The 26,345-nt window shown below is 42.1% G+C and overlaps 1 protein-coding gene across 3 annotated transcripts in view; it reads left to right on the plus strand.

Annotated features, from left to right (window-relative positions):
• anos1b (anosmin 1b) overlaps positions 1-26,345 on the plus strand; it is a 54,181-nt gene continuing 27,836 nt past the window's right edge. For 2 of the 3 annotated variants that reach the window (XM_080886535.1, XM_080886536.1), the window contains exons 1-2: positions 1-367; positions 15,262-15,309. In XM_080886535.1, coding sequence (XP_080742661.1) covers positions 191-367; positions 15,262-15,309 — 225 coding nt within the window. In that variant the 5' untranslated portion in view covers positions 1-190. The remainder of the gene's footprint in view (positions 368-15,261; positions 15,310-26,345) is intronic. The other variant, XM_080886534.1, reaches the window with a different exon arrangement.

Genomic DNA, 26,345 nt, shown 5'->3' on the forward strand with positions numbered 1-26,345 from the left:
GTACCGGTGGTGGGAGTGTCCGCGGAGGCGCTCCACTCCCTACTCGCGCGCAGGCACGAGCGGCGCTCGGATGTTTTCATTCTGAATTTATAAGTCAGAGAGAGGAGGACGCCTTCGAAACAAGAGGAAACGAGAGGGAAAAAATCTTTTTGTTGTTGTTGTGTATGTTTTTGTATTAGCTTCCGGTGTAATGTCAGTTCGTCGGGCCGGTTTGGTGCTGCTTTGCGCGATGTTGGCGGTGACTTGTGCTCGCAGGAGTTCGCCGGAGCAGGAGGATGTTCAGGAGAAAACGAACAGCGCCAGATGCACATCCAGGTGCCTCACTCTGCACATGACCCAGCTAACCGCTGCTTTCAGACACCTCCAGGTACGGACAAGCATTTTGCCCCAAATCCTTTGTTTTAGTGTGTTTTTCACCTGAGGGTCACCTTCCGCACGAGCACCGGTGTCATAGCCTACAAAACGCACGAGAAACCGTTGAAATAAACAGAGAAACATTTAATCCGGTCGGCTTGATGTGAAAACCCAGTCCAGTTGGTCTAATATGAGATAACGTACAAAAGTAAAATTATATATGTACTATGTTGAATGTTTACAATTACTGCTTGTTTTTGTTTATTTGTTTGTTTGTTTGTTTTGGAGGGGGGGGTCCACCGCAGCGCTACCAGTCTTAATCAATATCGAGGTTTTGTTTGTGGTCACTTTACAATAACACAGTTTTATTATTTTGTCAAATATGTCACTTTATATATTCACATAAGCTCAGTCTAAACATTTTTCATTGGAACATATTGAACCAGTCCGTGCATTTGTTAATTATGCCTAAAAGAATAAGGTGTGAACTTAAAATGTAAAATTATAACATGGACAGAATGATTTTTGCAGGTGATTTCCAGATGTAGTCTTAGCCACAAGTACTAATTTCACTCAGTGTGTCAGTTAGGACAGATCGTGATATTTGACTGTCTTGCTGTAGAAAATACACAATGCAGCCATTTCTAACGTGCACTTTACAAGTTGTTAATAAATGTTGCCCTCCTGTCTTTTTCCCTCAGTGCTGTGTTGTTACAATGATTTTTGGATAAGCTAGGCCAAAAGAGAAAGGTGCAGTGCAGAGTAAAGCAGCTGAGTGCTGCACTATTAAGCAAAAACAACAACAACCTTGTGATCTACACTTGAACTGTTGTTCTCCACGTGGTTTTCATCAGGAAGTTCTGACCAAATGATGTTGATGTTGCTCAGATTGAAGTCGGCCCGTGTCAATACTCTAGTGGGGCAAAGGTAGGCCGAAAAAAACTTTGGTTATTGGTTTTTAATAGTTCACAAAATGGCTCATCTTGCAGGGATTGCTGTGCTGTGTACTGGGGCCTTTGTAGTGAGGAATGTGAGATTAACAGGGACATTAGGACGTTACCAAGTTCGAAAAGCCACTTATCGTTAACGGCTTCAACATGTGCATGCTGTGTAGTGGGTGGGAAAGTCATTAACCACAGAGTTCAGCCCCAATGGCTCTGAGGTGTGCAGACAAAAGTGTGTATGTGTGTGTGTGTGTGTGTGTGTGGGGGGGGTTGCATATGCTCACATATAAAACCGAGGTTTGGTCTGGTCCTTGTCCATCCAGAAAAGACCCTCGCCACCTGTGCATTGAGTAATGAGGGTGGCCTCTGGATGACTTTACCGTTTAGATGTTTGCATTTGTGTGTGTGTGTGTGTGTGTGTGTGTGTGTGTGTGTGTGTGTGTGTGTGTGTGTGTGTGGGTGTTCTAGACCAGAGGTGTGAGAAAGGGAACATTTGGTTTAAACTTTATGAACCAGTGTGCAAGAATCAAATGTGCAAATTCAGTGATTCAAATGAAACCAGGTGATTTTTCAGCACCAGTTTCTGAGTCGGGTGTTTGTGTCTTTTGCTTTGGTTTTATTACTTTCCCTAGTTTCATGAATTGTGTCAGGTTGTTTCTGATTTCTGTTCAGTTCATTTTTTCTGATATTATTGAAGCCTAGTTGTGCTGGTGCTCCAAGCTGTTTATATTTGATCCATTGTGTTTTGTAGCTTTGCATTTTTGTGGAATTCTGTTTAACTTTGATGTTGGATTTATTGTTTTTTGGACTTTAATCCCCTCAATAAATCACTCGCCTTTTATTCATTGACGTCTGACTCTTAGCATTTTGCATTTGGGTCCTCACGTCTTAATAATTCCAACATATCACAAAACAGCAAAACATAGACCTGGTAGACATATTCCTCCCTGAATTTGAGGATTTCCAGTCTTTTCTCCTTATTCTACCAGTACAATGGTTGTTAGCTTGCTGCAAAGAGAAGAAAAGGGTTTTCTGAGGGTGTAGGTCTCAGTCTGTGGGTTCCAGGCGTCTCCTCTGCCCTTCAAAAAGCTTTCATACCTGTCACTGGCTCCCTCACTGTTATTGGCCTCAAGGTTAGCCACCAAGCTCTTGGGGGGGGGGGGGGGGGGGGGGCTCTTTGTCTCCTTTGTTACCAGCTGTCTGCCCAGCCTCGTTGTTGTCAGGCTCCTGCTCGGCCACCTGAATGGTTCTGGCTCTTGGAATCATTTTGTCCGGCTGCACAAAATTTGGTTCTTATAACTGATTAAAATAAAAATCTTTGGCTTTTTTAAATCATTTGAGGATGTTAGCTTGAGCTGTAGAAGACTTTGGTGTATACCAAAAGTATTAACCAGTTAGTTAAAATAATAATAATAAAGATTGTTGTTTAGGGCTGCCACGATTAGTCGACTAGTCACGATTACGTCGACTATCAAAATCGTCGACGACTGATTTAATAGTCGACGCGTCGTTTGAAGCTTTGTAAGATCACAAAAGACGCAGGAATAAGTAGCAGGATTTAAGAGTGTAATAACGGACTGAAACAGAAGATGGCAGCACTGCATGTACAAGGATGCCAGCTGCCGTTAAACCCCGAAGAAGAAGAAGCTGTGTCCCAGAATTCATAGCGCAGCCCAGCACAGTTTCCAACAATGGCGGCAGCTAGTTAGTTTTAATATTACTCTTATTATTCTTTCTGGGTCACAAAATAAACGTTTAGGCGAGAATGTAGCTGTGTAAACCTCAAATATCTGCTCAGTTTATCAAGACACCGCATATTTTCAAAAGCGCTCCGACGTTTTCGGAGACGTCTGTTACCCACTAGCTCGTTAGCTAGCCGGGGGCAAGGTCACTAGAGCCGTGAGAACACCGGACTCCCCGCAAATCGTTTTCAAACCCACCGCCGTCTTTCGCTACTCAGGTTAAACATATATATAAGTCACTTAGATAACTTAAAAATGTTATTGTTTGGCTTTTTTCAGTATTTTATTTGTTCCTGAGTAAATCGGTTTGGCTGAGATTAAAGTTATAGTTTTTACACAGCTGAATAAACGTCAAGCAGACAGCTGATTATCAGAAGTGTGAGATGCTCCAGAATTTACTCCTGTGTCCTGTTATATTTTAGATAGCAAGGAGTTTATTAAACTCCACCGAAACAATCTGCAAATTTCATTAAAATTTAATAAACTATCATCTTGTCTTTATTTTTAGTTAGCACAGACCTTAAACACTTAAAGCTGTAAGCTAATGATAGTTATATAAGAGCAGATGCTGCTGGTGCAATCAGCTGTACTTTTTACGTCCAATGGATGATGATCTGATTAATCGAGTAATCGCAAAAATAATCAGTGACTATTCGACTATCAAAATAATCGTTTGTGGCAGCCCTATTGTTGTTGTTCGTTTCTGTTTCTAACATCTTTACAGTGAGGATTGACATTTTTTTCTATTTTGACACATTTTGTAGAGTCTGTTTGATTAAAAATAAATGTGAGATTAATCAATAATGCACTGATTTTATTGATTGATTCTTGATTTATTTATACACCAACACCAACTGGCTGTTATCTCCACATCCACCTTGCTAACTGAGCTTGCTAGCATCAACTTATAATTTAGCACGTTATACATTCGTCTAAATGCGGTCATCTCTGGCTCCAAAAAACCCAGACGACACAAACTACATCCATCTTTTATATACAGACTGTGATTAGAAGAAATCGGAGAGGAAAAGGACGCAGAGCCTCAGAGGTTTTAAAAAGAGTCTGTGTGTTTAAACCAAAATAAAAAGCACATCAAAATTCTGAGGAAACAAGGAAACAAATTTTCTTCTCAGCCACATCCTGGAGAGTTGCATCACTCCTCGAAACTATTATAGGACAGCTTAGAGAGCACACGGATTGATTGATGGGTAGGAGTATGTTAGAGCATTCATTCCCTCTAGAAAAAAGAAAAAAGCCTTTAGATAACAGTTCCAGCAACTACGACATCAGTAAAGACAAACCGAGCTTTACTCATCCTCCTCAGTCACCACACTCAGACACAAACACACACATTGCTTCCTCTGGCTTCATGTGGGTGAACTTTGTGTTTTTGGCTCTTTCTCAGTGTGTGTGTGTGTGTGTGGCTAGTGTGTAGCCACTAGAATTTGAGTCACCAGTTTTCTATTTACACCTCTCTTTATGCTGCGTCTCTGGGTTTTCCACTACTTTCCCTTGTATGGCGTAATAGTGTAATTATAGCTCTTTCGTGTGTGAGAGAGCACACTTAAATATATATATAAACATGTTGGTATGTTGTCATATTCCCAGATTCCTCCTTGATGTAAGCTCCTAAAATAAGCGAAAAACTCCCGTCTTGCCCGAAGAGGTGAATTATTTTACACATACGTAGTAGCTCAGATTAGCCTGTGTTCTTAGACGCTCACATGCTGTGGCGCTGATGGGATAAGGGCCGGCGGTAGGTTAAACGAGCTCCCTGTGCATCCTTGTCTAAGTGTGCGCATGCGTGCATCTGTCCCGACTACGCTGCGGTAGGTAACTCTAATCGGCCCAAAGGTCGGTCAGCCAACCAGTCACGCTCTGAAAAAGACCAGAGACAACGGTCAGGTCAGGTTGCACGGAGACAGACGAGGAGATAAGGGCAGGTGGGCAGACTCGGTCAAGCGTGAAGATGGGCAGAGGGATGGAAAGACAGGAGAGCAGGCAAGCAGGTGTGACAGACGCAGGTGAAGACAGACAACTCGGTGAACTGATACGTAGGCTATAGAAGTAGACTGACATGCAGCGAGACAGGCATCCGGGTGAGCGACGGCAGGAAACAAAGGCTTGTTTGATTCGCCTCAAAGATAAAGCCAGTGCAGCTTTGTGACTGCCCTGTCATTTGATCAGTGCATAGATGGTGATAAAGTTGTGGCAGTGTAAGAGCGACTCTCACCTGAAACCAGGACAAGAAATTCCAAAACAGTAAATCACAGCTGGAATGGCAAGGCTCTGAGGGCATGGCTTTGTTGCAGCTTTGGAAAGAAAGACTCTTTTGCCACATCTAGACTGTCGTGATATTTTATATGTGCTACTTAAATCCTTTTTTCCCCCCTTGTTACTCCTTTCCATTGATAAGGAGATAAATGTCACACGTACGTCTGGGACAAACAAAGAGCAAATACTGGCTTGGGTATGGCCTCACCTTGCAAGGCAACTGGAGTCTTGTGAGATTCACAAGATCACTTTTTAAAGACCATCCCCAGCTTGCCCGGCTTTGAAACTACGAGTTTACTACTCAGTAAGGTTGTAAATATCTGAAGAATCAACAGGTGGCACGCTGCCACAGTGCTCGACTGCAACTTTGCTTTTCCTGCTGGATGCTCTCCGTGGTTCATTAATCGAATTGGCTGTAATAGATCGTAACAGATGGATAGTTCTTCCAATAACCTGCCTTCTAAGGTGTGTTTCAGTGTTAGGAACAATAACTTTCTAAAGTCTCCACAGAAACACACATGCACACCGTTATACTCCAAGTTCTTTTTTGCACATTGTGCACATTGTTGCACTTTGTTTTTTTTGTTGCAATTTTTGCACATTGCACTTTATGTTGTCCTGTGTTGATGGTCTGTTATATGTAGCACCATGTACTGTAACACTGCACATGGTTGGAATGACAATAAAGCCACTTGACTAGGGCTGCCACAAACAATTATTTTGATAGTTGACTAGTTGGCGATTATTTTTGCGATTAGTCGATTAATCAGATGCGGATGCTGCGATGGTGCCTAGGCCTAACACGATGGGACCACGTCATGAACACCGACGTTAGAAAGAGGATGGGAATCACGCCAATCACAGATAAGATGCAAGAAGCGAGGCTGCGGTGGTACGGACATGTGGTACGGAGCGATGAGAACTCAGTGGTGAGAACAGCACTGCGGCTCAGCCCCCAAGGACGTCGACCTAGAGGCAGACCAAAGCGGAGATGGATGGACCGAATCAAGGACGACGTGAAGAAGATCGAAGCCGATCTGACCGACGCCCTTGACCGACCCAAGTGGAGACGACTTTGCAGAAAAGCGGACCCTGCAACCGAGCGGGAAAAACGCTAGGAGGAAGAAGTCGATTAATCAGATCATCATCCATTCAACATAAAACGTACAGCTTATTGCACCAGCAGCATCTGCTCTTATATAACTATCATTAGCTTACAGCTTTAAGTGTTTAAGGTCTGTGCTAACTAAAAATAAAGACAAGATGATAGTTTATTACATTTGACTTATATATCATGTTTAACCTGATATGCGAAGGACGGCGGTGGGTTTGAAAATGATTTGCCGGGAGTCCGGTGTTCTCACGGCTCTAGTGAGCCTAGCCCCCGGCTCGCTATCGAGCTAGTAACAGACGTCTCCGAAAACGTCGGAGCGCTTTTGAAAATATGTGGTGTCCTGATAAACTGAGCAGATATTTGAGGTTTACACAGCTACATTCTCGCCTGAAAATATGTTAAACGTTTATTTTGTGACCCAGAAAGAATAATAAGAGTAATATTAAAACTAACTAGCTGCCGCCATTGTTGGAAACTGAGCTGGGCTGCGCTATGAATTCCGGGACACAGCTTCTTCTTCTTCGGGGTTTAACGGCAGCTGGCATCCTTGTACATGCAGTGCTGCCATCTTCTGTCTCAGTCTGTTATTACACTCTTAAATCCTGCTACTTATTCCTGCGTCTTTTGTGATCTTACAAAGCTTCAAACGACGCGTCGACTATTAAATCAGTCGTCGACGATTTTGATAGTCGACTAATCGTGACTAGTCGACTAATCGTGGCAGCCCTACACTTGACTTGACTAGACTTGACACAGGTTGGCAGACAGTTGGTTTTCTTTGTTTTTACGCTCTTTGCGCTAACTCACTGGCGAGCTTCCTAGTTTGAATACTGTCAGTCTTCTCGTCTAAACCCCAGTTTCTGACGGAAGGAGAAGGAGAAAGCTTTAAGATTTGGGAATGTAATAAAATCCCCTTTGTTTTGACGCTTGTTGTTTACAGGATGTAGGGCGCCACGAACTCGAAGGTGGACACAACAATGAGTCATGGGGCTTCTGTCGGGAAGCTTTCGGACCTCAAGGCTGTTCTTTTGGGAAGAACTTTATATTGTGTTGAGTGGACGTTAGTCATGATATATTCATCACACAAACAAGCCGTACACCATCACCGCGTTTGCTTCTGGTCATCTGGGTGTGATTAGCAGAGTTAATGCCTGATGTTAAAGAGACTTTCTACTGCACCTCACCACAAGCGCTGACCACAGCACACACACCCACACACACACTTTCTCCTCCTCTGTCTCTCCTGCACACACTTTTGTTTTTTTTTTAATCACTGCATCTGGCAGAAGTGTGATTTATATCTCTCTCCCCTTCAAACACTGACGGGTGTGTGCAGCTGCGTGCGTGCACGCTGACCGTGCACGCGTCGTCGTGTTTTATTTTAAAGGCTAATATCAGGTTGTTTTTCCTTCAGCAAAGATCAGCAGCAGTCAGAACCATGTGGAAGTCCTTTAGCGCAAGTGTTTCCTACTCCGAGGGTCAGTCTTGTGTTTCTGATGGGTCTCTCGTGACAGATTTTTCTTGCGGATCCCAGAACTGAAAGTTTAAGACCCAACAAGTGGAAAAACTTAAGATCGCTTTTTTTGTCTTTTATTTTATTGTAATACAGTGGGGCAAAAAAGTATTTAGTCAGCCACCGATTGTGCAAGTTCCCCCACTTAAAATGATGACAGAGGTCAGTAATTTGCACCAGAGGTACACTTCAACTGTGAGAGACAGAATGTGAAAAAAAAAAATCCATGAATCCACATGGTAGGATTTGTAAAGAATTTATTCGTAAATCAGGGTGGAAAATAAGTATTTGGTCAATAACAAAAATACAACTCAATACTTTGTAACATAACCTTTGTTGGCAATAACAGAGGTCAAATGTTTACTATAGGTCTTTACCAGGTTTGCACACACAGTAGCTGGTATTTTGGCCCATTCCTCCATGCAGATCTTCTCGAGAGCAGTGATGTTTTGGGGCTGTCGCCGAGCAACACGGACTTTCAACTCCCGCCACAGATTTTCTATGGGGTTGAGGTCTGGAGACTGGCTAGGCCACTCCAGGACTTTCAAATGCTTCTTACGGAGCCACTCCTTTGTTGCCCGGGCGGTGTGTTTTGGATCATTGTCATGTTGGAAGACCCAGCCTCGTTTCATCTTCAAAGTTCTCACTGATGGAAGGAGGTTTTGGCTCAAAATCTCACGATACATGGCCCCATTCATTCTGTCCTTAACACGGATCAGTCGTCCTGTCCCCTTGGCAGAAAAACAGCCCCATAGCATGATGTTTCCACCCCCATGCTTCACAGTAGGTATGGTGTTCTTGGGATGCAACTCAGTATTCTTCTTCCTCCAAACACGACGAGTTGAGTTTATACCAAAAAGTTCTACTTTGGTTTCATCTGACCACATGACATTCTCCCAATCCTCTGCTGTATCATCCATGTGCTCTCTGGCAAACTTCAGACGGGCCTGGACATGCACTGGCTTCAGCAGCGGAACACGTCTGGCACTGCGGGATTTGATTCCCTGCCGTTGTAGTGTGTTACTGATGGTGACCTTTGTTACTTTGGTCCCAGCTCTCTGCAGGTCATTCACCAGGTCCCCCCGTGTGGTTCTGGGATCTTTGCTCACCGTTCTCATGATCATTTTGACCCCACGGGATGAGATCTTGCGTGGAGCCCCAGATCGAGGGAGATTATCAGTGGTCTTGTATGTCTTCCATTTTCTGATGATTGCTCCCACAGTTGATTTTTTCACACCAAGCTGCTTGCCTATTGTAGATTCACTCTTCCCAGTCTGGTGCAGGTCTACAATACTTTTCCTGGTGTCCTTCGAAAGCTCTTTGGTCTTGGCCATGGCGGAGTTTGGAGTCTGACTGTTTGAGGCTGTGGACAGGTGTCTTTTATACAGATGATGAGTTCAAACAGGTGCCATTCATACAGGTAACGAGTGGGGGACAGAAAAGCTTCTTACAGAAGACGTTACAGGTCTGTGAGAGCCAGAGATTTTCCTTGTTTGAGGTGACCGAATACTTATTTTCCACCCTGATTTACGAATAAATTCTTTACAAATCCTACCATGTGGATTCATGGATTTTTTTTTCACATTCTGTCTCTCACAGTTGAAGTGTACCTCTGGTGCAAATTACTGACCTCTGTCATCATTTTAAGTGGGGGAACTTGCACAATCGGTGGCTGACTAAATACTTTTTTGCCCCACTGTATGTGTGTGTGTATATATATATATATATATATATATATATATATATATATATATATATATATATATATATATATATATGAGCATGGTTTCTTGTTGTAGGACTTCATTAAAAAAAGCAGCTGGAGGCCTTTTTGTGAAGTCTGTATCTTTATTTTACAATATTCCGTCTTGATGGATTTGTTGTGTTGAATGTTGGCTTTTCATTTATAAAATATCCTTGAAGAAGAAACTTTAGCCAGATGAACAGCATCCTGTTTCACAACACTCCCCATCCTTTCCAGTCTCCTCCTATTAACTAATATTTATTTCCACATTTCACCTTCTTTTGACTGTCTCTTTATTCTTTTCAGTATCCTCCCTCTCTCTTACTTCCTCTCAGTCGCCCACATCCAGCTTCTTTTCTCCTTTTCTAGTCATCTCATGCAAGTCCACCTCCTCTTTCTCTCTCAGACTTTTTTTTAACATGTGCAGCTGTTTTGCCGCAGACACACATACATACACTTACCAAGACCCTATGAAACCTCACTCTGACCACCGTTTAATGGCCATACGGCACACAGACCCATCTAAACTGGCTTAATTGGCTCTGACAGCAAATATGTCCCATGAAATCGACTTGGGATTAGCTCATATGTGTGTGCATCCATATGTGTGAGTGTAGACTACAGAAGGCTCTAAAGTGGATTGACTGACACTGGAAGGATGTTATGGCATGAAGAAGACAGGAAAAAGAACGATACCGTGAAAAAGATTGAGAGCGAGGATGAAGATGTGAGGCCAACAGGGGGGAACACGGCTTTATATCTCCTCTGTGAAAATCTGGAGATACTTAGCTGTCCTCGGTACTTTCGCTGGAAAATCTATAGTTTATCATCGGTGTCATTTTTAAGTCCTCTCCTGTCATTTTTACAGGAGTTGGCAGAAATGCAGAGACTTGGAAAGGCAGTGAGTCCAAATGAAACACAGAAGGAGTGACAGGGTGACCAAAAGAGGCTAATCCTCCGCTTCCGTAATCCCTCTGATGGTGCATGAATGTTCAAACAACCCTGCTTAAGGATCTATAAGCGGCACAAAGCAGCGTGATGTTGACAAAAACATAAAACTTTGGACTACCTATATACCTACATCAAATACTTCGTAGCAACCGATATCCATCCATGGTGTGTGTTTGCTAAGAAAACAGCACAAACTTGACAGATTTGCACTTATCATTTTGTTCCACTGTTCAGAAATCACACGGGAAGAAATGGAAGGTTCATACTTACAGCAGCTTTAATAGACCAGATAACAGCGCTCTCTCTCTCACCCATACTCTTGTCATTATTAGGTTCTTGCTAAAAACTAGCCTAATACCCAAAAGTTCATATAAATTCATCTGGCAGCTTCGGAAAGAGCTTCTGGGAAATGTGAAGAACGACAGCCAAAAGTATTAAAAGTGGTAAATTATACAACCCATCAGAAAGTACTCCTAGCAGCAGGTAGCAGCACTGAACATCACCAACTGATTGCACTAATGGATATCTGAGTTGCCTTTTGGGTACGTGGTAGCATAACAGCTCGGACTCATCGAGCAAAAATGTTTCACAGAGTAAGATTTAATATTGGCCAGTAAAAGTCACACAAACAAACCTGCCTTGTGAAGTGCATGTAGTATTTCTGCGAGGGCACATAAGGGTTTTCCTGTTTTGTTTTTGAATGGAAGCATATTTTCTTACACTTCAATGATACACCTCAATGTTGCAACGCTGAATTTATGCAGAAATAGATATTTAGCCGTCCTATGTTCTTCAGTGTAGATTCAGAGTGTGCACTCCCTTTTGTTTCATCGTCATTCAGCTGCATCTCCCTGTGCCCGGTTCTTCCTGATAAAAGGGAGTTCTTCCGCCCCACCATCAGATTGCGGAGGTTTTCTCTCTCTTACAATACGAAACGCCTCGAGGCGGCTGTTGCTGTAAATCAATTGTTGCGATCTAAATAAATTTAACTTGAGTGTAAAAGTGAACCTGTCTAAACTTCCAGGCTCACATTCAGTTTGTGTTTTCAAACAGAATCAGTCTGAGATGTTATCTTGAAAAGTTGTAATGTTGAGAGACTGAAGAAGAAGCTACTATAAGATGTGTATCCATAGCAACAGGGTTTTTGTACTGCAGACAGTATTAGCAAGCTTAGAAGTCAGCAGAGGAGGGAAGTGTTTCTCTCCGTGTCTCTATGCGGTACCATGACACCGGTTCCTTCGTTTCTGCCTCATCTGTTCTTCTCTGCATTTATTGTTCCCCACAGACTTGTTGCTAATCTATTCATTGGGGTTTACACAATTACTGTAATGTGCTACTGCTTCCGCCTTCCTTCTCTCTTCTGTGCCGTTTAAAGGCTGGTGTGCAGCAGCATTATCCCTTTAAACCTCCAGCACAGGTTACTATTAAGCCAAGGGTGTCTGCCCCGTCATTAGTCATTTAGTGATCACGGAGGTATAATGTCAGAGGTCAGGAATACCTCTTTTTTTTTTAGATACTTATAGATACTGGGAAACCTTGAAGCTTTGCTCAAGCTTAGCTCAAAATCTTCATTTCAATCTTATTCATTGTGTCTTTTTCTTGAAAGCTGACCAATTCTTCACTCCTGCCAACAGCTGGACAAGTGAGGCAGTAAGCAGCTGTAGCAGTGCACGGCGTGAGAGTATGAGAGGAATGAGGCAAACAAAATTTATGTCGAATTTGGGGCTCTAATCATTTTCACACATATACTCAATGGACGGTCTCCTTAGAAATCTGAGGTGACTTGCGGTTTGTTGGTTTTGGAGATGTAAAACAAGAATCTGGAGCTGTGTTCCCCGTCTTATAGTCAGCATTTAACTGTCTGACAGGCCTGTCTGAACACTTTATTTCAAAGTCTGTCTCAGGTTTAAGACCTTCATCACCCATGACTGATCTAGTGGCAGTAATTTCTTCACTTCCAGGCTTAGTGCTTGCACAAGTCACCCTCCATCCATCGATAACAATGTGCATCCGTTCTGAGCGTTACAAGCGAAAGCGTCAGTTCAGCATCTTCGGTACCGTGAAATCCCTTAACTCCTAATCTCTAACCTTTAACCCCAGCACTGTCACCTTAACTATAACCCCATAGCCCTCATAATACCAGAAGAACAAATGCTAACCTAAAACCCTGAAAAGGGTGTGTGTGTGTGTGTGTGTGTGTGTGTGTGTGTGTGTGTGTGTGTGTGTGTGTGTGTGTGTGCAAAGAGTTGAGCTGGTTCAGGCTAAATACAGCTCACTCAGGAGAGGGTTTAAGAGTTGTTAAGGGGGCTTATCCAACACACACTAGAGGCTCAGTCTTTCTCTCTGAAGGCATAGCCACATAACAACAGGCAGTTACACACAAGTATTATAATAGTTGTTTTGAAGGTGCACAAAGGCTTCATGATTTTTCTGATGATGACAAAGCATTTCAGAGGGAAGGGCCGCCTGTTGTGCCAAAACTGACTATCCTGCCAAAGGAAGCTCAAAACAGCTGGTAGAAATTGCTATTTAAAGGCATCAAAATGACTCAAAATCCTCAAATTATTGCAGAAAAGCCAAATGAAAACTTAATAGTTTGTTTTTACGCCAGTTTAAGGGCTCAAAAGGGGGTCTGTGAGTAGTTACAGCCACACTGTGAAACAGCCACACTGTGTTCATGGATAATAGTTCTCCACGTTCAATCCAAAGTACCGTATTTTCTCCACTATAAGGCGCACTTAAAATCCTTTAATTTTCTCAAAAATTGACAGTGCACCTTATAATCCGGTGCGCCTTATGTATGAATTCTGGTTGTGCTCACTGACCTCGAACCGATTTTATGAGGTACACGACACTCAAAAATCCGTCAAAAATGTTTTAGTACGACTTTGGTAAGCTACGAAGCCGCACCGCTTGATGGATTGTCGGCTACCGTAGTCAGAAGCCTGGCGGAGTAATCTATTCACTTCAATTCAATTTTATTTTTCTAGCGCCAAATCACAACAACAGTTGCCTCAAGGCGCTTTATATTGTACAGGTAGATCTTACAATAATAGATACCAAGAAAAACCCAACAATCATATGAACCCCTATGAGCAGCACTTTGATGACAGTGGGAAGGAAAAACTCCCTTTTAACAGGAAGAAACCTCTGACAGAACCAGGCTTAGGGAGGGGCGGGGCCATCTGCTGCGACCCCAATCTGGGTCCAAAACTCCGTCTACTTCAGGTTCCAAAGTCAAATGATCACTGCAGCATCACTGAGAGTTAAAAACTGTCTAAATTCTTTCATCTTTAATAAAATGATCAGCGTTGCTGCTTTACCAGGTGTAACAATTAAGTTTAACATCCAGGCATCCATGAAAACAGAATTTAACGGAGTTAGAAGTTAGCAGGAAGTTAGCTCGCTAGCTTCCACCTAAACATGATATAGCATGTTCTGACTGAGAGATTTCTGAAAAATTCAAACGTACAGCTCTGCTATCACTTCCAACATAAATGAAGACAGGAAACTAAACAGCAGTGACGTTTGTAGGGTTACTGAAGTTGGGCTAGCTGGTATATAATGATGTGCTAAGTGATCGCTAGCGACACAGCTATGTTAGCATAACATAAACACAATGAAGCTGGAGGATGAACGCTAACTTTTTTCCATTCAATAAAAGTTAACATGAGGGTTCCCGATGGTTAGGGACAAATGCAATCGCATGGCAGGATGTTGTAAATGGACCAAACTTCAGTCAGGAGAACAACTGAGATAATCCATCCAGAACACGAGGTTAGTCATTAATATACTGCAACAACACAGGAATAGAGCAGCTGCAAGAGAATTCAACATTAATGAATCGATAGTACAGAAGTGGAGGAGCAAGAAGAATGAGCTGAGTAAGTTTAACTGGTCTGACTGTTCTGCTTAATGTGTCTTATAATCCGGTGTGCCTTATGTACGAAAACAGACCCGTTCATCGACAGTGCGCATTAAAATAAGGTATGATGGAAGACTGGCAGCCCGCCCAGTGTGTACGTAGCCTCTCGCCCATTCTTATGAATTTATAGAAGTGTCATTGCATGAATGATACAAAATAAATAGATTCATTAGTTCTGTATAGTTGTTGTCTAGACGGTGCACAGAGTCAAATAAGGGAAAACTCTGTGTGATAAGGGTGGGTTGGTTTGGTTGATCTTTATTTTTGTCCGTGTGGTCATGACATGTCGGATACCGCTGTCATATTGGTTACAGCAGCCGTGTTTACCGGTGGTCTTGACTCACTCAGCAATGAAGAGTGCAACACTCACACTTACAGATGCACACATAACCATACATCTCGCTGAGTGACGTTGTCCCTGTCTGGTTCTGCAGCCGCAAACCTAGAATGTTTAGTCATTTTTCACCCAGAGGATAATTACCTAAATAAGAGAAAGGTGGAGTGTGTGTCTGTTCGCATGGCTGGTTATGTAATTTTGTCAGTGACCTTTTAAGCAACAATATTTTGCTTTCTGTCTCCTTGTGCGTTATGCAGTAGTCACACATAAAGGGATTGAATGTGGGGAAGGAAACACGTCACAATTTATTTTTCTCTGTCTGTGTTTGTTCTAATCCTTCCTCATCCTCTCTGTTCTTTTCAGAGTGACCAAGTCCTGGTTTGGTGTGAAAACCACAGACGCTGTGCTCAGGTAAATACTACACACACTCACAAGCTTGGGCTATGACATCATACCAATTTGTTAATTTGGTCCAAGACTTACCAGGAACATTAAACATATAACCAACCCCTCATTGTCCCGTTACCTCAAACATCAAGAAACAGTCCTAACCCCTAAACAAAATAGGAGCGAATGCCCGGGTTCGTCTTCTTTTAGCAGCATACCCTGCGCAGTGCCCAAAGCTATAGCCTGCCAAAAACACCTTCCTTGAAAATTACCTACACATTGTGTTGACACAGACCAAATCATCTACAATGGAGCACAACTGATTCCTCAGCAGATCTTATCTATCTGCCTGTTTTTTGAGCGGTATCTGCCTTTATAATGGTCGATAAATGAAAATTAAAAAGTAAAGAAGAGACAGGAGAAACATCCTTCAACCCTGTTATCAGTGTTGATGTTGCATAGTTTGTCCACCAGAGGGCAGTCTGCACGTATCTGTTCACAACTTGTGTTTAAAACATCGCAAACACAAAAACCAGCTAATCCGAGCCGAGTCGGGCAGCGTGGAAATGAGTAAATGAATAACTTCACATAACAAATGTTAATGGAGGGCTGTTTATGTTTTGCGTATCAGAAAGAAAAAAATGATTGAATATAATATATCTTTTCTAAATATCAGCCGTAGAAATCCTGTATCAGTCGGATTCTGTTAATCAGAAGGTAATAGTAAAGTTTATCTAACTTTCTCAAAGTGGGACTGCAGTAGCTAGTTGCTGTAGCTAGCTGCTGTAACAACTAGCTACAGCAACTAGCTAGTGCTAGTTGCCACTAGCCACTGCTAATAGCAACAGTTTAGTTACAGTTGTCTTGTGATAGCATAAAAGTACAAATGCAAATGATGGCGTTTATTAAGGTCTATGGAGATTCTGCAGGGCCGTAAATCAACTTCACCTGCATAAAACTCTGGCTCCAGAGTTAGCAGTGAGGACCAGTTAATTGAAAAAAGTAATTAATTACTGATTACTGATTACTTCTCCATTAAGTAATCCCATTACTCTACTGATTACTTATTTTCAAAAGTAATTAGTTACTTATTAGTGATTACTTCCCCAAGAAAGTAATCCTGTTACTTTATTGATTGCTTATTTTCAAAAGTAATTTTGTTACTTTTTAAAAACATGCTACCCAAACTGAACACGTAATAAAGCAACAGACCTTTCAGCCCAATTGTAATTTTTTTCTCCATAATCCATTATATAAAACTGAATCATATGAAAAAGTCTCTTTTTAAAACTTGTTTTATTAATTTTAATCTTTTAACTTTATATATCAAGCAGAAATTAAATTATATGCAACAGTCTTTGACTTGAAGAAATGTGTTTAACATTTAAACCTATTTTCTGCATATTCCAGCATCTAAAATAAAATAATTTTTTGTGTTTACACTCACTCTTTCAAATAGATGCAAGTAAAACACAGCAACATGTCAGTGAATGTCACATTCCTGTGGCAGCGTGCTCGCTGCTCGCTCAGAGCTGAAGTTTAATTTTTCGCTGTACAAAGACGTTTTCTTCCCACGCAGAGTGTGCAGTGGACACTAATGCTTTTGTCGCTTTTTACAGAATCAAACTCAAAGTATTCTGAGTACTTCCAAGCTTTAAACGCTGCACGGTCGTACTCTCTCCATCACTCCATATTATCCACTGTTGATCTGCACACGTCTGTTGCTGCCACGAACGTCGTACACTCTCAAAATCAAAATCACACTTTAGTAGCGCAGTAACGTTGCATGCTTATAGGAAAGTAACAGTAATCAAATTACTTTTTTTTGCAATGCTAATCCCTTACTTTACTCCTTACCTGAAAAAAGTACTGCGTTGCTGCCCGTCTCTGGTGAGGACCGCAGAGTCAAACCAAAGACAAAAATGTAAAAAAGATCAGAGGAAGTGAGATCTTTGCACTAGTTGTACTAAATGCGTTTGGCACAGATTTGCCTCCTGTCACATGATTAAAGCAGCCTTTTAAACTCAACACATGCATGCTTGTGGCTGTGTTACTGAATATCGTTTTTCAGCATATTATCTCGGTTTGATTAGCTGGCACATTTAAAACATTGAAAGCGTCAATTGAAAATGAGCAGAAAAATATGCACACGTGTTTTTTGTCCTCGGTGTGTACAAGAGCATACTGTAAACTATCCTGAGTCTGTAGCAACAAACTTGATTGTGCAACTGCACGTTAGAAGGCCAAGTGCCTCATAGTGGCCCACCTCAAAATGAAAAGGAACTTGGTGAGAGTGTCCCTATCCATTCACTCTCCTGTGGAGTCTTTAAGCCTCCACATTGCTTTCGTAATAGCACAGGTTGTGTTTTCATTTCAAATAATGTTCTCCTCTGTATCCCATTATCCATCCTCCATGGAGCAAAAATTAACGTGCTTATTCACTTTACACTGTCAGTAGGCTCAGGGTCTGTGTGTGTGTGTGTGTGTGTGTGTGTGTGTGTGTGTGTGTGTGTGTGTGTGTGTGTGTGTGTGTGTGTGTGTGTGTGTGCAAACATGCACGTGTGGTAATTCATTGTTTGGTTCAGGAAGCGTTTCCGTGCCCGGTATTTTTAGCTGCCAGTCTGTCCGCTCTACAGCAGTGTTTCCCATCGTAGTCTTATAGCAGGCCAACACACAAGACTGAAACTAGTTCTCCACGGTTTGGATGTTAATAATCATGTTTTAAATGTGTAAATACTAAATGCTAAAAACCTAAATCCAGGGAAATGCACAGCACTGTGCAAAAGTCCTGAGCAACCAGCCAGCAGCAGCCAGACTTCTCCAGGTTTTCTGAGATCTTTCAAAGTTCTTCTTTGAACTTTGGCTGCTTTATTGTTCATTTTCAGTGGAGTGGTTTTGTTTGTTTCGCCCGTGAATCATTCAAGCATGTTGTTTAAGTATGTTGTTACTAGCAGTTTATCACAAAACACATAATTTGTAATTTATTTTGTTGAAACTATGAAAAATACCAAAATATAACGCAAAAAGCAAAAAGATTCCTTAAGAGCCAAAACCTGACATATCTCAGCACAGTGTGTCAAATAATAGTGCAGAGTGTCCTTAAAGAAATTTAGGAAACTGGACAAGTGGAGGACAAAAGAATAAGTGGGAGGCCTGAAAACTTTATCTAAAGCTGAAAGTCATGTCCTTAAGAAATAGGAAAGAATCCAGCAAAGACCTGACACCGAACCTGAGAGATGCATCTGGAACTTCAGTTGATCTATCTGCAATTCGCCAAAACCTCATCAGAAATGGTCTCAGTGGAAGGGTGGCTGTCAAGAAGCCATTCTTAAGGAAGTGAAACAGGGGGAAAAGGCTGCAGTATGCCAAATTACACAAGAACTGGACTAAAACTCAGTGGCAGCAGTGGATATGGAGCGATGAATCCAAATTTGAAGGAGGAGGTGTGGAGAGAGGTAGAACAGCCAGTGTCTACAGCCTTTAGTGAAACACGGGGGAGGCTCTGTCACGATTTGGGGCATTTTTCAGCCGGTGGTGTTGGTGATCTTCTCGAAATTTAGGGGAAATGTGAATGCAGGAACGTATTGTTGGATTTTGATGCACCGTGCAAAACCATCTGGACAGTTTCTTTGACAGTGGTCACTGCAGTAAAGAGAAACGTTTGTGCAGTGCTCTCTTAGAAAAGTGTACTATAAGGACGGTACAAAGATAATGATTCTTTGCTATAAGTAACAAAACATGAAAAATGTCCTTCAAATAACCTTCCATCACGACCTTTTACTCACTGACCGTAACTCACTCTCGACTTCTCGAAAGACTAACTTTTTATTGATGCGTTTTCTGAACTCCTCGTTCGAGTTCAGACAAATCGAAAAGCCTCAACCCAGCTGGAAGCACACCTGAGCAGTATTTCACTTCTTACGACATTTCCAAGCTTTGCTACAAATTCACAAGACAGTTGGATAATGGAAAAGGTACAAACAGGCACAGCGAGAGGCCTTTTCTGTATAGCGTGTATTTCAGTCGAGTGTGTATGCGTTTGTAATGGGGTCAGTGGGGGTTAGTGTCAACAGCAGCCAAGAGCCCCCACTGAAAGCTCAACCACCAGACCGTTGCAGGGGATACCACGCTGAGCGAAACATCAACTTTCAACTACACTTACCCCCGCCGTCACCTCAAACAAAAAAACACAAACAGATATTGTTCCTTTGACCTGCCCACACTAATCCCTTCCTTTGTCTCGACTTCTCCAGTTCTTCCCAGTTTGCTGCTTCTACAAAGAAACATCCTATCGTTTCAGAAAATATGAAACAGAAGTTTAAAGCCACGTCTTTGTGTTTTGCTGTTGTACACGTGTGAATACCGGCACGGCATTGCGCTGTAATCGAGGTCCGGCGGCAGTCTCTCAAACTGGCCGGCGGAGGTCGACGCAGTTTTCCTCTCAGACAGCGTGATACTGCACAGACGTGCACCGTGTCTCTTCTTGCTTGTTTGAATTGCAAAGTTATTAATTCTTACTGTTTTACAGCCTGTTGAAAGTGGATACAGCCCAATTTGTAAAAGTCACCGCAGTAGGCCAAGCAAAATAAATTAGAGCAGAAAAGCACATATCCTAGTCCTCTGCCGTAATTGCCAAGATTAATCAAAATAACGAATTGCATAGCGAAAGAAGTCCAGCAGTGTTTAATGCACTCAAGGTGTGCGTATTTGCTAACTGGATGTTTGAGAGATGTTCAGACTTTGCTGCTTTTTATTGATTATGCACCCGGGGAGCGTTGCACGCTGCACAGTTTACGTCTTGTTGCTTCACAGGTTTTTGCTAAAAATGAAGAGAACTCTAGTCTGCTCTATTCTGGTTTGATGTTTAACCCCTGATCATGATAACGGGTTACTGTGAGATACAGAAAGACAGATAAGGATCGCTGAGAGTGATTTGGTCACACCAGAGACTCCAGTCGCTGTAATGTGAGACGGTCTCTATTATTGTTCTCGCTGAAACGTCTCAGCAACATTCAATATATCCACATGACTCTGGGGATAATCTGACTTCTCCTCAGAAAAGGTTGCAACAATGCAGTACTGTTTATTTTTAATAACGTACGTTCAGGATACATATATATATCTATATCTACACACATACTGAAAAATCACAGTGAGCCCGACAAAGTCCTTTCCTCTAAAAAAGAGCAGAAACATATAAAAATGGTTTCTTTCACTTTACAAGTATGTAGGTTTCAAAATCTCAGCAGGTATTTGCTGTCAACTTGACTGTGGCGTTTATGACACATCACGAAGGCGATAAAACATACTCATGAGCACGTGCAGTATGTGTCTTGATGCATGCTCAGTCATCCAGGTAAGTAAATCCCAAAACGTTGATTCTCCGGTGTTGCTTCAACAGCTGCTCTTGTAGAAGTAAGCAGCTACCACACATGTGAGGTTTTGTCTTAGTTGAGTGCTGCAGTTACTGCTCGTACAGTTAGCTTTTGTGGGCAGAAGTAAATTCTCAATGCATCCACACAGACACAACCTTCTTAATTGAAAGCTGCAGTTAAATGAAACCTGATCTTAAAAGCCAGCATCATGTGTGCCTTCAGAAACTGCTTTTTGTCCAAAGACACGCATGAATTGATGATCCCAAATTGGCTGTAGGTCTTAGTGTGGGAGCGAACGATCGTCTGTGTCTCTGTGATGTCCCTGGGATAGGCTGGTGACCTGTTCACAGTGCACCCTGCCCCCTGGGATGGAGCGCGGCTCCCCCACGACCCTAAGTTGGATAAGTAGTGAAGAAAACAGACAGATGGACACTTTGTACTCTGCGCTGGATAAACTATGTGATGTTACACTGATCTGAAATGTTCTTATTAACCAAAAGCAGTTATAGCCAAAATATAAGCTGACATTAGCTGATATTGTAAAACCGAATCGGTCACGTTTCTATATTCAGCTGCGGTCTAGATCATTTCACTCTGAGAGAAAAAAGAATGAGAAACTCAGAAGGGAGGAAGTAGCAGGGAGTCCACTGGTCGTTAGCCGTTGATCTGTTGAAGGAAAAACATGCCTCTGAATGTCTGATTTCAGGCGCTTTCTCTCGGGAACTACATTTTCTTGTGCTTATAAACCCAATTTTAGGGTTATTAGGTAGGCAAATCTAACAACAATGACTCAGTCTTAACCTTCGACGTTCGACCGGAGGATCTCATAAAGCCTTTTGGCAGTGTAGCATGCTCAGTAACTTTTGATGGAGACTTTTATGGAACAATTTGGGACTAATGTTTGTCTCCCTTCAGCTGCTTTTTCACTCCCTAATGCAAAGCTGAGCAAAGATGGACTTACTGACATTCAGCATATGTAACACAGTCTGTCTGCTCACGCAGCATACTCCCATCCATAGGAGTGGGTGCTTGTCTTTTTCACAGTACTCTATATTTCTCAGAAGTTGTAGCTCCGGTGAGCTGAGGCCTTTTTACACAACAAACACAAAGGAATAAAAAAATGTGATGAAACAAGATCACAGGTAAAGGAATGCACCTCAGTAGAGCTTCATATATATCTGTGTGTTGCATACGTCTCTCTGTCGGAGACAAACACCAACCAGGCGGATGCTGCCATAACACACATGGTTTGTGTCACACCGTCAGTGCGCTCTCTTTCATGGGAGCTCACAAAAACTAAACTACAGCCCTCACTCAATTCCTCTATCTTTCTATTTCCTGCTTTTATCTCTCACTTCTCACACACACACACACACACACACACACACACACACACACACACACACACACACACACACACACACACACACACACACACAAAAATGTTGGGTATTCATATCTTGTCTAGCCCCTTACCCCCAAATGAAACCCTGTCACTAAAACCACATTTTGAGTCTCAAAAATGCCTTCAAACTCGTTGGGACCAGGATTTTGGTCCCCATAAGTATAGTAAGCTTCCAATTTTTGGGCCCCACAAAGATATGAGTACACACTCACACACATACACATACATATTGCAGATGTAGTAATGTGTACCAGGTGTTTAAGACAGTAGGATGTCTAACAATAAACAGATCTGGTGAGGAACAAAGGAGCTCATTTATATTGTGATCATCCCATCATTCTTCCCATCTAATTTATTGCTCTGAATTTACATGACTACTGCAGTAGATCTATCTATCTATCTTATCTATCTTATCTATCTTATCTATCTTATCTATCTTATCTATCTATCTATCTATCTATCTATCTATCTATCTATCTATCTATCTATCTATCTATCTATCTATCTATCTATCATAAATTATAAGAGCTGTGGCAGATTTACATTTTTGTACTTGTTCCGTACTCCAGCATCTCCTGGTGTTTCCTAAAGCAATTCTCCAGGTCAGGTGGGATTTGTAGAGACTCCAGTACATTGCAGAGCATTCGTGAAAAATTGTAGACACATTGCAGAATTCACATTCGCTCCATTAACTGCCATGTACCCACAGATTTGAGTAAGAGCTATCAGTCTGTCGCTGTCCGGACCAGATGAGGTGCCCTTCCCTTCCATCACGTCCTTTAAGTTTCATATTCTCCCCCCTGCAACCCGGAGACTTCCAGAGAACACTGCAGGATGGGTTATACATGTCATGGGAATCATGCCACCGAATTGCTAGCTGGCATCATATCTGGAGCCTTTCTGTGTGAAGTTTGCACCTTCTCCATGTCCAAAGACACAAGTTAATGCATGCATGTTAGATTGACTGGCAAATCCAAACGGGCTGTGTGAACATAAACGGTCGTCCTCTCTGTGTTAGCTCTACCTGTCTGAGGACTATGGTAAAGGGTTCACTTATCAAATAGTTGACTCCACGGTCCAGTCTGCAGGACTCTTCCTTTCTCCTCCTTAGAGTTTAGAGGAGATCCTTCTGTCTTGCTTACTTTGGAAGTGCAACAGCTGCAAACAACAGCTTATATAAGCCTCCATGTCCTTTCCTGGCAACATTTTGATATTCAGCTCTTTTCCACTTTTCCCACAGTCATTTCCAATCACTCATCCTGGCTGTGCCAACACGTCAAATAGCTGTCAAGTCGAGAGTTGCTGGTTGGTACATATATAACATGTACTTGGCTAAAACAGTTAACTCTATCAAGCTGTCAAATTAAATAGTTTAACCACCACCAGGCAGCAAACACGTGAGTGTTATTGTCCATACTTTATTTGTTAGTCCAGCATCTGTTCATTGGGAAAAAGCAAAGAGAGGGTTAGGGAATGGGAAAAGGGAGGAAGTTCTGGTAGTATTCAGTCAGAGGTCCTTTGTGGGCACATGTGCTTCGAGAGGTGAAGAAGTTAAACACTAAACTAACTACAAGCATTCGTCTTTTTTCGCTCCTATGCTTCATACCAGTCTCTTCCCGTTTCTCTATCATCTTTCTTGCAGCCCTTTCCCTCCTCCCACAAGCTGCCGTCTTAAGTTAGCTCTCATTGTTTTGCATGTTTTTCCAAAAGTCTGGAAAAAGTCTAACATGCTTTTCAATGGGATTTTTGGAATTTGTTCCACTGCTTTTCACTCAAATGCCACAAAGCCCGTAGTGTGTGTGCACATGTGTGCATGCACGTGTCAGTATTTAGATAATAAAGAAAGAATCCTCCTGTCTTCTGAAGTGATTTGCAGACTTTCATTTGACAATACACCTTTAACCTGATGACAGACAAGTTATTATGTGTCTTAGCAAGGTTTGTCATTAAGAGGGCCGAGTCTAGCACAGGTAAGCTTTGCTGGAAATCAGCTTGGTTACTTTCAGGTGAAAACTTCAAGAGGGTGCTATTTTTTACCTGGAAAAAAGCCTTCAAGTTCCTGAAATAGCTGATGATTGAAGGTGATACAAACTGATGGCGCTTTAATGTCTTTAACAGGATAAAGATACAAAGCACTCTCTCTCTCTTGCACTGGGGATTCAGTATAGCTCCGTTAAACACATTTACATATTTATTTATAAATTATAGAGTTCATATCAACTTTAATTTAAAACTGTGTAAACGGTCAACTAAATCACCCAAATTCTATTCACACTGTAAAGCAATATGAACAATCAAATGAGGGCATCCAGTTTTGCGTTGGGATGAGTCTTGCTGCTGTGGTTTCGGGTCCACGTGTCCCCTTAGAAGTCTAGAGTGATAAAACATTTCTAATGATGGATGTGGCGTCCTCCAGGATAACAGTTCCCCCATCCACAGGACGCGAAGACTCACCGAGTGGTTTGGTGAATATGAATATGGTGTGACTCATACACTGTGGACTCTGAACCCAGCTGAAAGCCTATGAGAAGCTGTGGAAGATTTAAGATGGTGCTCTCCACCTCCATCAACTGAAAAGCAAATGAAGGAAATATTTGGGGAGAACGGTGCAGAAGGAGAGTCAACGCCAGGTTGCACTGAATCACTTTGTGTTGTTTTTTCCTTGAGTTAGTCACCTGTGTCTTTGTACCACAGGTTACAGCGAGCTAAATAAACTCTGAAGAGCCGATGACAGGATGAGCACATAAATAAGCAGCAGCAGTTTTCCACGTTGCCTCCCCTGCACTAGTGCCTGTGTGCAGAGTGAGCACATCTGGTGGCTGTCTTTCTTTTCTCTGTCACTCTCGCCCTCCTTTTTTTTTCTGGACCTGCTTCACTGTTTGTCTTTCATCTCCACTCTCCTTTTCAACTGACACTCACTTCTCCCCCTCCTCCGAAACCACATCTCTCCCATTTCCTCTCCACCCTCTTGCCGAGTGCGGCTGTCATCCCTCTATTGTGGCAGGTGAGGCCGTAAAACAGCGGGCGAGACCGGAGGAGGGCTGAGAGACGAGGTGTATGCGTGTGTGATTAATTATTACAGAGATATGTGAAGAGCTCCTCTGCAAACTATGCGCACACATGGACACCTAGACAGTCATTAATCTTGGCTTTGTTACAGCGTGTTGCTGTGTTAAACAGTAACATCGCTGACCTCTGACCTGAGCTGCGTCTGCTGCGTTCTCTCTCTCACACGTAACTCATCATGTGGCCTTCAAGTCCTACAGTGTCCCTTTGCCTTCCAGCTCCTCTTATACAAATACAGTGGATGCATGTTTCAGTGATTTATTACATTTAAGGAATATTTGAGTGTGTAAGGTGTGTAGCTCCTTCATGCCACACGTTTCCAGCTTCGGTCCATTAGTCTCTGAGTCCTGTGCCTGGTTTTCATACATGGATTTAATTGTGGGATTTTTTTAGCTTCGGATCTTCGTTGTGGATCTTATGTCATGGATTTGAGTCTTGATTTATCTTTCGTGTTGCAGATCTTCTAGTAATGTGTTTTGGTTCAAGTCTTTTTTTTACTTTTCACTCCTTCTTTGCACTTTTAGCTTCCTCTTGTTTTTCTGTTAGTACCGATTTTATTGTCCCTGTTGTCATGTCTGATGTGATGCTTCTTATCTCTGTGTTTCATGTTCATTTCATATCCTGTGTCAATTTTACTTCCTGTCTCCCTGGTTGGTCTCACCTGTATGGAAGCCCGTTTCTGCCACAAAAAACAAAAAAAGTATCCTTAACTCGACATTTTGAGTTATTTTCTTGAAATTTCAACTTGTTAGCTCGAAATTTTGAGAAAAGTAACTCGAAATTTCGAGTTAGCTCTGCCAATCAGTAATCTACGTGAATGAGGTCATTGTCTTGTTACCTGGAAGGATATGGCGGAGAGGAACGAGCACTCAAAACCGGATCGCAACAAATTGGCGCTTTTGAGAGTACGTTTGCTGTGATTCAGCTAATAACACAAGGATTTCATCATTTGTGAAGCCACACTGAAAATACTGAAAATACAATTTGTACATTCATGACTGGCTGTAAAACTGGTAGCTTAGCTGTAGCATTTGTAGCTGATGGCTTCAGCTTCCGGGTAACAAGGAAATGACGTCATTCATGTAGATTACCGATTGGCAGCGCTAACTTGAAACTTTGAGTTACTTTTCTCAAAACTTCGAGTTATGGATACTTTTTTTGTGACAGAAACGAGCTTCCATACACCTGTGTTAATCACTTTCACCTGCATTCTA

The sequence above is a fragment of the Rhamphochromis sp. 'chilingali' genome (genome assembly GCF_963969265.1).
Source record: "Rhamphochromis sp. 'chilingali' genome assembly, chromosome: 7".
Classification (NCBI taxonomy): Eukaryota; Metazoa; Chordata; class Actinopteri; order Cichliformes; family Cichlidae; genus Rhamphochromis; species Rhamphochromis sp. 'chilingali'.